Raw genomic sequence first — 13,132 nt, 5'->3', positions numbered from 1 at the left:
TGTTGTAACGTCCAAGTACGTCCCATGCGCAGCTGCCGGGCTGATGAGTGCAAATTTGCCTCCAGTATTTGCTGATTACATACTGCATTCATCTTTCCTTCAACTTTGACCAAGTTCCCTGTGCCTTTGTAGCTCACACATCCACAAAACATCAGCGATCAACCTCCATGCTTTACAGTAGGAATGGTGTTCCTTTCATCATAGGCCTTGTTGACCTCTCTCCAAATGTAACGTTAATGGTTGTGGCCAAAAACTTCAATTTTGGTCTCATCACTCCAAATTACCTTGTTCCAGAAGTTTTGAGGCTTGTCTCTGTGCTGTTTAGCGTAGTGTAGGCAAGATACTTTGTGGCATTTGCCCAGTAATGGCTTTCTACCATGCAGCCCATTTTTCTTCAAGTAACCAGATAAAGCAGCACTCTGTAGCGCTATAGCATGCAAACATAAAATATGAAAATTGAATTGCATTACTGCACTCATCCTGGCAACAAGAAACACCTTAGCGTGGCTGCCGGGTACACACGAATTGGCCAATTTATGCGCTAAGCTTTCTCAATTTTTCATATTTATAGAGCAGTAATGCAATTCAATTTTCATATTTTATGTTTGCAACGGGGTCGCCCAATCTTGTGACTGGTACTGTATGTCCATGTAGTGATTAACGGTCTAAATTGCAGTACGACAACAAATGTCCATTACGGCCACTAAGGGAAGGAGGAAAAGGGAATCCTACTTTCCACCTGATAGACTCTATACTGTGCCGTCACACTGTGCAAATGTTCTGCTCTGCGGAAGTCAAAGCTGCGGAGGTTGTCTGCAGACTCGGCAGATGTAGCGAGACCACTGAAGCATCCTGTAAAGGCGGGTGAACCTATCTACAAGTGAGGAGACCCCGGCAGGAAGGAAGATGGAGGCGCAGCACCAGAAAAGTCGACATATCTACACACTAGGAGGATTTATGTTTAGGTTTCGTTCAGGTGTTTTTTAGGCTTTTTTACACCCATCAGCAATTTGTATGGGATTGCCCTAATTACAAAGGAGGAACCCCATCTTCAAAAACCCTGTAATGTGACATGTCTTCCTGCCTCCAGCCTTTATTACACTTGCCTTGACAACTTTGTCATAGCCATGCCACTTTTATTCGCTGGTTTGAATAATTTTATATTTCGGTGGATCTGACTTTTATGGATACAGAGATACCGAATATTTTACATTTTTATTTAATTTTTGATGTGAGGAAAACAAGGGGAATTTAATCTTTTACTTATTTTTATATTTTCTAAATTATTATTTTTACTTAAAGGGGCTTTATTTAAACTTTTATATAAAAAAAAATGCATTTATATTTTCTAAAACTATTTTTTTTTATTTTTACTTTATTTCTTAGCCTTCCTCAACTTTTATATATATATTTTTAAATTTGTTTAATATTTTCTAAAACTATTTTATTTTTATTTTTATTTAAAAGGCTGTGATTTAAACCTTTATATATTTTTTAATTTTTTATATATTTTTTTATTTTTACGTATATATTTTCTAAAACTTTTTTGTAATTTTTACTTAAAAGGGTGAGATTTAAATTTTTATATTTTTTTTAAATATTTTCTAAAACTTTTTTTTTAATTATTTTTACTTAAAGGGGTGCGATTTAAACTTTTATATATTTTTTATATATATTTTCTAAAACTTTTTGTTTATTATTATTTTTACCTAAAGGGGTGGGATTTAAACTTTTATATATTTTATTTGTTTATATTTTCAAAAACTTTGTTCAATTATTACTTTTACATAAAGTGGTGAGATTTAAACTTTTATATATTTTTATTTTTTTATTTTCTAAAACTTTTTTTGTTATTATTATTTATACTTAAAGGGGTGCACCCCTTTAAGTAAAAATAATAACAAACAAAAGTTTTATATTTTTTTTATATTTTCTAAAACTTTTTATTATTATTATTTTTACTTAAAGGGATGTGATTTAAACTTTTATATTTTTTTATATTTTCTAAAACTTTTTTTTATCATTATTTTTACTTAAAGGAGTGAGATTAAAAACTTATTTTTTATATATATATTTTCTAAAACATACTTTTTTTTACTTAAAGGGTTGTGATTTATCTATTTTTTAATTTTCAAAAACCTTTTTTTTAATGTTTTATTTTTTTTCAGCCTTCCTAAAACTGGTAACAGATGTTGAAATCCCCTTCAAGACCACCCCATGACTGTCCATGTAATGTATGAATGAAATTTGGGACCTTCACCCTCTACAGTATATTACTGCATCTCTATGTCAAGCACTTTTCTTGTCAGTTCACTAAAAAGCCACCAGATGGCAACATTGAGCAAACAAAGAACGCTCCTCCCAGAGTAAAGAGGCGGCCCCATCTGGCTCACGATGGGAGTGACATTCAGGACGAAATAAAAACTTTGATACAATGTTCATTGTTGGAATTTGTATCACACGTGGCTTAGTAAAATGTCACGCATCAATGACATCAATATCAATAGTGTCTGGAGTTGCCCTTTAAATATTAATAAACGTTGATATACTAAAAGGAAAAACAAGAAGTTAGTGGGAGATGATCAGAGGCGTTAGGGTAGCAATTTAGCCCAATCTCCCAAACTTTGCCTGCATTACAATTTTCTACAGTGTCAGGTTCTTGATTTCCCTCCTGATATTTGCAATTTCATGAAACACTACAGGAAAGCGAAATGAGCAGAAAATCGGACCGTCTGCTATCCAGGCGCACACTGGCGGACATATATAAATAAGGGTTAGGATGTTTAGGTATGAAATGGTTGGAAATTGCCCCATTATTAAAGCAATTGTCTGCTGGTGTTAAATTGTAGCACTTAGAGCTCCCAAAATATAACATTCATGACGCTTTTCAAAAGCGATCGCTCTCCCTCTCGCCTCTTATGTCTATTCCATTTACCGAAAGTGACCACCCCATAATTTCAGGATGTAAAGAGCTCTAAATGTAACACCCCATGGAAATATAGGCTTAGGAGGGGGGACGGAAAGTCAAAAGATGAACTTCATCGAATGAACACTAGGGGCAGCAGGAGAAAATGAAATAAAAAATGTGTAATTAAAAAATGACATGTTATTTGAAAAGATTATTCTGCATGGCTAAAACAAACAAAAAAATTGCACCACCCACCGTCTTTTTTTTATTTTGTAAGTAACTATTCATGAAAAAAAAAAAATAGAAATATTCCAATAGACTGAGTGCCATCTGCAGCCCAGATGTCAGTTTTGCTGTGTAGACTGGGACAGAATCTGCAGAGTAATCTTATCATGAGAGAGTGGTGTTAGCAGAGTCATCTCATAACTATTAAAAGTGGAAAACGGCTGAGATTTAAAGTTCCAAATACACAAGATACCCGAGAAGTGGATCCCAGTAGACTGTAGTCCATGTTACAGAGCAGAGGGTGATGCAATTGGAGCCTATCCCTGAGCGTCCATCCGTGCTGAGAGATCACAGAAAACTGAGAAACCAATCCAGACAACGCCTCAAGGTCAATGGGGCTAGGGTATTGATGCAGCCGCACCTTTGGGATCCATGTCCTGAGTAATATGAGATGTCTCACCTGATCAGGTGGATCTGTGAAGCTTCTGGTCCAAAAGAGCAGTTATTGGACAATATGGATGGGTGGTGCCGGTAAAGCAAGACGGTTGAATCATGGTGAAGTGGCGTCTAAGATGCAGAGAAGTAGCAAAGCTGGAACACTCATGACTCATGTAGCATAGCTGAACTATCAACTGATGTAACAGATGTGGAATAAGGATGAGAGATGTACCAGAGCTGGAACAGCGATGACTAATGTAATAGAGCTGGAACAGAGATACATCTGTTGTGGAATAGCATGACTGATGTAGCAGATGTGGAACAGGGATGACTGATGTATCAGATCTCATACAGTGACTGATGTATTAGAGATGAAACTGGAATGACTGGTAGAACAGCGATGACTGGACCATCAGGGCTGGAACAGCAATGGCTCCTGGACCAAAGCTGCAAAGTCGATGAGTGATGTATCAGGGCTGGTACAGTGATGACTGATGTAACAAATATGAAATAGCGATGACTGATGTATCAGAGCTGGAACAGCGATGACTGATGTAACAGAGCTAGAACAATGATGACTGATGTAACAGTGCTGGAACACCTTGAGTGATATAACAGAGCTGGAACAGCGATGAGTGATGTAACAGAGTCACAATGGCAATAACTGATGCATCAGAGCTAGAACAGCGATGACCGATGTAACAGAGCTGGAACAGCGATGACTGATGAAACAGCTGGAACAGCGATGACCGAGGTAACACAGCTGGAACAGCGATGACCGATGTAACAGCTGGAACAGCGACGAGTGATGTAACAGAGCTTGAATAGTGATGACTGATGGAGCAGAGCTGGAACAGCAATGACCGTTGTAACAGAGCTGGAACAGCGATGACTGATGAAACAGAGCTGGAACAGCGATGACCGAGGTAACACAGCTGGAACAGCGATGACTGATGTAACAGCTGGAACAGCGACGAGTGATGTAACAGAACTTGAATAGTGATGACTGATGGAGCAGAGCTGGAACAGCGATGACTGATATATTAGAGCTGGATCAGCGATGACTGATGTAACATAGCTGGAACAGTGATGAGTGATGCAGCAGAGATTGAACAGTGATGACTAATGTAACCGAGCTGGAACAGCGATGACCGAGGTAACACAGCTGGAACAGCGATGACCGATGTAACAGCTGGAACAGCGATGAGTGATGTAACAGAACTTGAATAGTGATGACTGATGGAGCAGAGCTGGAACAGCGATGACTGATGTAACAGAGCAGGAACAGCGATGACCCATGTAACAGAGCAGGAACATCGATGACTGATGTAACAGAGCTGGAACAGCGATGACTGATGTAACAGAGCTGGAACAGCGATGACTGATTTAACAGAGCAGGAACAGCAATGACCCATGTAACAGAGCAGGAACAGCGATGACTGATGTAACATAGCTGGAACAGCAGTGGCTGATGTAACAGAACTGCCACAATATTAACTGATGTAGTAAAACTGGCACAGCTATGACTGATGTAGTTACGCCATTGGTTTTTCACCTCTTTACATACATGTGAATAAGAACAAATCCATTCAAATTCACATAGTAGCCATAGTAGCAAAATTCATCAAAAATGCGTTTTAGGAGTGGATTTACCCCAAAACTTTCTAGTCCTTGATGTTATCTAGAAAGATGCAGCAAACAAGTGTATTGCTCTTTAAGATTCTCATAGTCCCTTGACTTTTGTTCGCATCTGGTAAATATTTCAGTTAATATTTCCAGAGCTGGAATTACATGTACCTGGCCGGATTCTTCCTCTCATCTGTCAGCGCCTTCCTCGGGGTGCAGGAGATTTGCGCAAAAACAGGCCCCAGTATTCCTATGACTGGATGTTTGATCTTGCTTAAATGAGAACCCAGGGGACTGGAGAGCGAATCCCTGACAGTGAGATAGAGGCGGAGGTAGACAAAGGCTCGGAACATTCTACAGCAAGGTTCCGCAAGATTTCCCGTAAACCCTGATTAATCCCTTTATATGAGATATGAGTCGGACGCCAAGGCTTATGACGTGGACAGGACAAGATATGTATGGGATATCTCACAATCACACTCGGCAGTAATTCCTGTCTTATCACCTGTCAATCATACTTAGTCTTTCCCCCGACCCAATAATTACACATGGCTGACAGGAAGCCGCCGGAGGTCAGGAGGGGCTGTCACATAACGGCCGGGAGACACTGCAGACGCGAATAAGGAAATTCACAGCTATCAAAATGCTAATTTTTAAGGTTTTCCTAAAGGAGTCGATGAAAACTTTATCTGCAAGGAGCCGACATGGTCAATGGCACCTGTGGTTACAGTTACCTCTAGGAAAAGCCACACAAGGAATAACAAAATGAAATTACTAAACAAATCGGTTGGTCAGTGCTACCCAGCACAAAGAGAGACATGATGGAAGAGGTTATGATAGAGAGGGAGAGAGATGGAAAGATGGATGATAGATAGATAATAGATAGATAGATAGATAGATAGATAGATAGATAGATAGATAGATAGATAATAGATAGATGATAGATTATAGATAAATAATAGATAGATAATAGATAATAGTTAGATAATAGATAGATAATAGATGATAGATAGATAGATAGATAGATAGATAGATAATAGATAGATGATAGATTATAGATAAATAATAGATAGATAATAGATACTAGATAGATAATATATAGATAATAGATAATAGTTAGATAATAGATAGATGATAGATAATAGAGGGATAGATAATAGATAGATAATAGATAGATAATAGATACTAGATAGATAATATATAGATAATAGATAGATAATAGATAGATAATAGAGAGATAATAGATAGATGATAGATAATAGATAGATTATAGATAATAGAGAAGTAATAGATGATAGATATATTATAGATAATAGATAGATTATAGATAATAGAGAAATAATAGATGATAGATATATTATAGATAATAGATAGATTATAGATAATAGAGAGATAATCGACAGATGCAAAACTCGATCGATAAAGTAACAAGTCAGAAGAAGAATCAACACCTTTGAAATGTGGCGCTGGAGAAGGATGTTATCAATACCATGGATGGCAAGAAGAACAAACAAATCAAGCCAGACTTGTCACTAGAAGCAAGGATCACCAAGCTATGACTTGTCTACTTTGGACACATCATACGAAGAGAGCGATCACTGGAGAAGGACATCATGGTCAGAAGAATAGAAGGAACAAGGCGAAGAGGAAGACCAGCGACTCGATGGCTTGATGCTATCAAGATAACCTCAGAGAAGACCCTGGTGGACCTCTCTAGGCTGCACAAGATCAATCTTCCTACAGATCGTTCATCCATCAGGTCGTCACGCCTCGAGACCGAGCTGAAGGCCGTTAAATAATAAATAGACAGATATATTTCTTATCCACCTGTCTGAGATTGTGGGGTGTAGGAGAAGAATTAGACCAATATCCATATCAGATCATAATATTCCAGAATCAGAGATGGAAATCTTGCACAAGTCAGACTTATGAGAATGAGATGTCACCCAGGCGGAAAGTTCGGTGTTCATAACAAAAGACAGTGGAAATGACAATAGCAGCAGATCTGTCCACCACGTGTATTCCTAGAATACGAGTCATCTTTATTGCTGACCTGCTTCTTCCATCATTCTGCCCTAAGTCGCAGAAAAACAACAACCCACAGCAGATGACAACAGATGAAGGCTTCCTATAATTGTCGAACAATGAGCGATTGCAGACTGCGTATAATTTCCGCAGAACATGATCTCATATATACAAATACATAGAAGCAGAACGCTGACAGTGATGGAACAAGGCTGAATGACAATCCGTGTGCAGTTGGGTCTAGAAACATTTGGATAGTGACAAGTTTTGGCATTTTAGAAGTTTACCAAAACATATTGAAGATCCAGTTCTATAATCATTATCGGCTAATAGTGCCGACTCTCAGTTTTAATTTGAGGGGATTCACATCCTGATTGGAGGGTTTATGAATTATGGCTCATTAATATGGAGCTGTCTCTTTTTAAAAGGACCAAAAGTAATTGGACAATTATTTTATAAGCTCTTTAATGGGCTGCATGAGCTTTTCCCTCGTTAATCCATCATTAATTAAAGGTCAGTAGCTGATTCCAGATATGGCATTTGCATTTGGAAGCTGCTGCTGTGAACCCAAAACATGCGGTAAAAAAAAACGCTCAATGGAAGAGAAACCGACCATCAATGGACTAAAAAAAGAAGGCATCCATCAGAAAGATAGCAGAAATGTTAGGAGTGGCCAAATCAACAGTTTGGTACATTCTACAAAAAAAAAAAGGGTGCCCTGGTGAGCTCGGGAACTCAAAAAGGCATAGACTTCCATGGAAGACAACAGTGGTGGATGATTGCAGAATCCTTTCCATGGTGAAGAGAAGCCCCTTCACAAAAACCACCCAAGTGAAGAACATTGTCCGACAAGTCAGTGTCTGACCCATCCTTAAAGAGAAGACTTCATGAGAGCAAATACAGAGGGTTCACGACAAGGTGCAAACCATTCATCAGCCTTAAATAGAAAGGTCAGATTAGACTTTGCCAAAAAAACATTTAAAGAAGCCGCCGAGTTCTGGAAGATTAACCTGTACAAGAATGATGGGAAGAAGACAGTCTGGAGAAGGCTTGGAATAGCTCATGAGTTATGACCCAAAGCACAAACCATCCTCTGTAACACATGGTGGAGGTGGTGTGATGGCGCGGGCAGCATGGCATCCAATGGCACCAGGTCACTAGTGGTTATTGATGATGTGTCTGACGACAGAAGCGTCCGGATTAATCCTGTGTGTACAGGGCGATACTATCTTCTCAGATTCAGCCACATGCAGCAAGGCTGATTGGACGACGCTTCACAGGACAGATGGACAATGGCCCAAAACATCCTGCGAAAGCCAAGAAGTGGAATATTCTGCAATGGCCGAGTCATCCCCAGATCTCCGCCCCATCGAGCCACATTTCACATGAAGACAAAACTGAAGGGAGAAAGAGCCACAAACAAGGAACAACTGAAGTCACCGCAGTGAAGCCTCACACCGGAGAAGACCAGCGATGGTGACGACCATGGCCTCCAGACCTCAGGCCGTCATTGCTGAAAAGGAATATCTGCAAAGTATTAAACATGAATATTTTATTGATAGTGAAGTTACTTTGTCCAGTTATTTTTGAGCCCCTGAAATGAGGAGACTTTGTAGAAAAATGGCTGCAATTCCTAAACGTTTCACAGAGTATTTTTGCTTAACCCCTTTAATTACAGGTGAAAGTCTCCACTTCAATTGTATCTCAGTTGTTTCATTTTACATCCAAAATAGCAAAAAAGCAAAAGCGCAAATTAGCGGCCTGCAGAGCTGAAATCACAGAGATTGGTCACTGGCCGAATATTTCTGGACCTAACTGTATGGGTCTGTACACCTATGTCTATCTTGTCTCTCTCTTTAGGCCTCTTTCACACTTCCGTCTTTGAGCTCCCGTCAAAATATGTCGATTTTTGAAAAAACAGGATCCAGCAAATTTTTCTGCAGGATCCTGTTTTTTCCCATAGACTTGTATTAGCGACGGATTGTGACGGATGGCCATCCTTTTCATCCGTCGTGCACTGGATCTGTCAGAAAATTGCTGTCCGTCTGGCGGAGAAAACGTTCAGAGGAACGTTTTTTCTGCTTGTCGGAAAATCGCTCAGCGATGGATCCTGCGCTGCCCGTCGTTGGCTATAATGGAAGCCTATGGACGCAGGATCTGTCGCTTTCCCAGTCAGGGAAATTCTCTCTCGCTCGCTCTCTCTCTCTCTTTTTACTATTGATGCTGCCTATGCAGCATCAATAGTAACAAGATAGAATGTTAAAAATAAAATAAAAAAAATATTCTTACCTTCCGGGGTCCCGGGCTGCGCGGGACGCCGGAAGGTAAGAATATTGCAATTTTTAATTTTGTTAAATTACTTTTAACCTGGGTTGTGTTGTGTATGCTGCGAAGACACATACACAACAGGTGCACATAGCCTCGACGGGTCCGTCAGAAAAACGGGCCCAGTGCACCCGTTTTTTTTACAATCTGCACAGGATCCGTCATTTCAACATTTTGACGGATCCTGTGCAGATTGTAAAAACAGAAGTGTGAAAGAAGCCTTAAATTGCTTCACTGCCAAATATTAACAAGTAGCAACATGTATCAGCGACGATTCTATCCGCTTGAGAAAGGCTTGAAGCGTGGCCCCCTCTTTGTTTTATTGCAGCCATTTGGTAAATTCATAAAAGTTCATTTTCTCTCATTAATGTTCACTCTGCCCCATCTTGGCTGAAGAAACACAGAAATTTCAGTTTTTCTTTTTTAATAAATTTGCAAAAATTTCTACATTTCTGTTTTTTCAGCCAAGATGGGGCAGAGTGAACATTAATGAGAAAAAATGAACTTTCTGAATTTACCAAATGGCTGCAATGAAACAAAGAGTGAAAAATGTAACGGGGTCTGAATACTTTCCGCACCCACTGTGTATATTTATCCATCCAATCATCCACCTGTCCGTCCTTCCTTTCCTCCGTCTATGATCTGTCCATTATCTCTCCCTCCGCTGACCCCCTGCATTATTCAGGACCCCTCTTTCCATCCTCTAGTAATTATTGTAATGCCGGAGCGGCGTCTCCCCCACATAAAGGTGTAATATCCCCGCAGAGAGCGGCGGCGGCTCCTCCGATCACGGGGAAATATTAGATCTAATCCACACGGGGGACGGAGATGAAGGGGAATAAATGGCGGCTTATTGCTTTACTGCGAAAATAAGTGGTGGGAGGAAAACGGCTGAGAAAGCAGAAACCGGGCCGAGCGCAGAGCAAAGCCCCCCGTCAGCATCCGAGCAATGTATCACACGTGTGAGGATCAGATACACAGCTCAGCAGTCAGTATCACAGGATAGGATTAGATACTCGGCTCAGCAGTCAGTATCACACAGGATAGGATTAGATACACAGCTCAGCAGCCAGTATCACACAGGAGAGGATTAGATACACAGCTCAGCAGTCAGTATCACAGGATAGGATTAGATACTCGGCTCAGCAGTCAGTATCACACAGGATAGGATTAGATACACGGCTCAGCAGCCAGTATCATACAGGATAGGATTAGATACACGGCTCAGCAGACAGTATCACACAGAAGAGGATTAGATACACAGCTCAGCAGTCAGTATCACACAGGAGAGGATTAGATACACGGCTCAGCAGACAGTATCACACAGAAGAGGATTAGATACACAGCTCAGCAGTCAGTATCACAGGATAGGATTAGATACTCGGCTCAGCAGACAGTATCACACAGGAGAGGATTAGATACACAGCTCAGCAGTCAGTATCACACAGGATAGGATTAGATACACAGCTCAGCAGTCAGTATCACACAGGATAGGATTAGATACACGGCTCAGCAGACAGTATCACACAGGATAGGATTAGATACACGGCTCAGCAGACAGTATAACACAGGATAGGATTAGATACACGGCTCAGCAGAGAGTATCACACAGGATAGGATTAGATACACAGCTCAGCAGTCAGTATCACACAGGAGAGGATTAGATACACAGCTCAGCAGTCAGTATCACACAGGAGAGGATTAGATACACAGCTCAGCAGACAGTATCACACAGGGTAGAATTAGATACACAGCTCAGCAGACAGTATCACACAGGATAGGATTAGATACACGGCTCAGCAGTCAGTATCACAGGATAGGATTAGATACACGGCTCAGCAGTCAGTATCACACAGTATAGGATTAGATACACAGCTCAGCACACAGTATCACACAGGATAGGATTAGATACACGGCTCAGCAGACAGTATCACACAGGATAGGATTAGATACACAGCTCAGCAGTCAGTATCACACAGTATAGGATTAGATACACAGCTCAGCAGACAGTATCACACAGGAGAGGATTAGATACACGGCTCAGAAGACAGTATCACACAGGATAGGATTAGATACACGGCTCAGCAGACAGTATCACACAGGATAGGATTAGATACACAGCTGAGCAGTCAGTATCACACAGGATAGGATTAGATACACGGCTCAGTAGACAGTATCACACAGGATAGGATTAGATACACAGCTCAGTAGACAGTATCACACAGGATAGGATTAGATACACAGCTCAGCAGTCAGTATCACACAGAAGAGGATTAGATACACGGCTCAGCAGACAGTATCACACAGGATAGGATTAGATACACAGCTCAGCAGTCAGTATCACACAGAAGAGGATTAGATACATGGCTCAGCAGACAGTATCACACAGAAGAGGATTAGATACACGGCTCAGCAGACAGTATCACACAGGATAGGATTAGATACACGGCTCAGCAGACAGTATCACAGAGGATAGGATTAGATACACGGCTCAGCAGACAGTATCACAGAGGATAGGATTAGATACACAGCTCAGCAGACAGTATCACTTATGTGATGAGGTAACTGATCTCGCTCCTCCTGTGATTTCTGGCGCATTCTCCTCCTGACAATACTATGAGCTCCCGTCTCATTGCTGGAGGCGGCGCACAGACACGGACATAGCTCAGTGTATATATATATCCGGCAGGAGGAGAATGTCCTAAAGTGCCGATCCTTTACTCCTCTGCTGGAGCGGGTCAGCGCTGTGACTGCCTGCAGCGCCCCGTGCATTGTGCTACCCACGACCTCTGACCCCGGGAGCGCACTCAGTATTCGGGAGCAGCTGCCGCCTCTGACCCCAGCGGGAGAGGCCGAGTGTCCCCCGAAACCCCAGCACCTCATTGATATTCACTGGTAGCTGGGAGCGTTCAGCTTTATTCACTGCCCACCATAGGCCCATAGTGACGGCCCCGTACAAGCGCCATACAGTGGAGATACATTTGAAATAAATTATATATATATATATTCTATTGTATTACTATATATATATATATATATATATATATATATATATATATATATATATATATATATATATCTATATATATATTTATACACATTTTTTTAATTTTTTTTTTTACAAAGAATAAAGATAAGTTTCACGCGTATTTATCATATCAGAAAGAAAAATTCTAAGCAAAACACTATATGCACAAAAATAATACAATTTATAAAAAATATACATATATATGGCTAAATAATGCAATATACAAAATGTATGTACATAAATAATAAAATACACCAAACATTTTAGTTATAACGCAGTTTGTATCCATTTACATTATGTGAAAAAAAAATTATATTTTTTTTATATTTTTTTGTATTTTTGTTTTTACTTTATTTTTTGTTTTATTTTTACTTTCCATTTTATGTTAATTTTTAATGTTCATTTCTTTATTTTATTTTGTTTTTATTTTCTATTTTTTTGCTGATATGTTTGTTTTTTGCATTTTTTTAATTTAATTTTTTATTTTTTTAAAGATCTAATGGCTTCCTCTACAACCCCAGCCGCACTATAACATGAAGGCATTGATATATTCATTG

At 39.8% G+C, this 13,132-nt stretch overlaps 1 protein-coding gene across 2 annotated transcripts in view; it reads right to left on the bottom strand.

The window, feature by feature from the left end:
• The window catches only part of CD247 (CD247 molecule), a 90,768-nt gene that overhangs the window by 54,567 nt on the left and 23,069 nt on the right, over positions 1-13,132 (bottom strand). Inside the window, exon 1 of one of the 2 annotated variants that reach the window (XM_077293740.1) lies at positions 5,369-5,554. The exons of the other annotated variant lie outside the window; for it this stretch is intronic. Within the exon in view, the coding sequence (XP_077149855.1) occupies positions 5,369-5,390 (22 nt within the window). The 5' untranslated portion in view covers positions 5,391-5,554. Of the gene's footprint in view, positions 1-5,368; positions 5,555-13,132 lie in introns of those variants that run through there. 2 annotated transcript variants of the gene reach the window in all.

The sequence above is a fragment of the Ranitomeya variabilis genome, chromosome 3 (genome assembly GCF_051348905.1).
Source record: "Ranitomeya variabilis isolate aRanVar5 chromosome 3, aRanVar5.hap1, whole genome shotgun sequence".
Lineage (NCBI taxonomy): Eukaryota > Metazoa > Chordata > Amphibia > Anura > Dendrobatidae > Ranitomeya > Ranitomeya variabilis.
The sequence above is the reverse complement of the archived record's forward strand: the minus strand, read 5'-3'. Positions and strand labels throughout refer to the sequence as shown.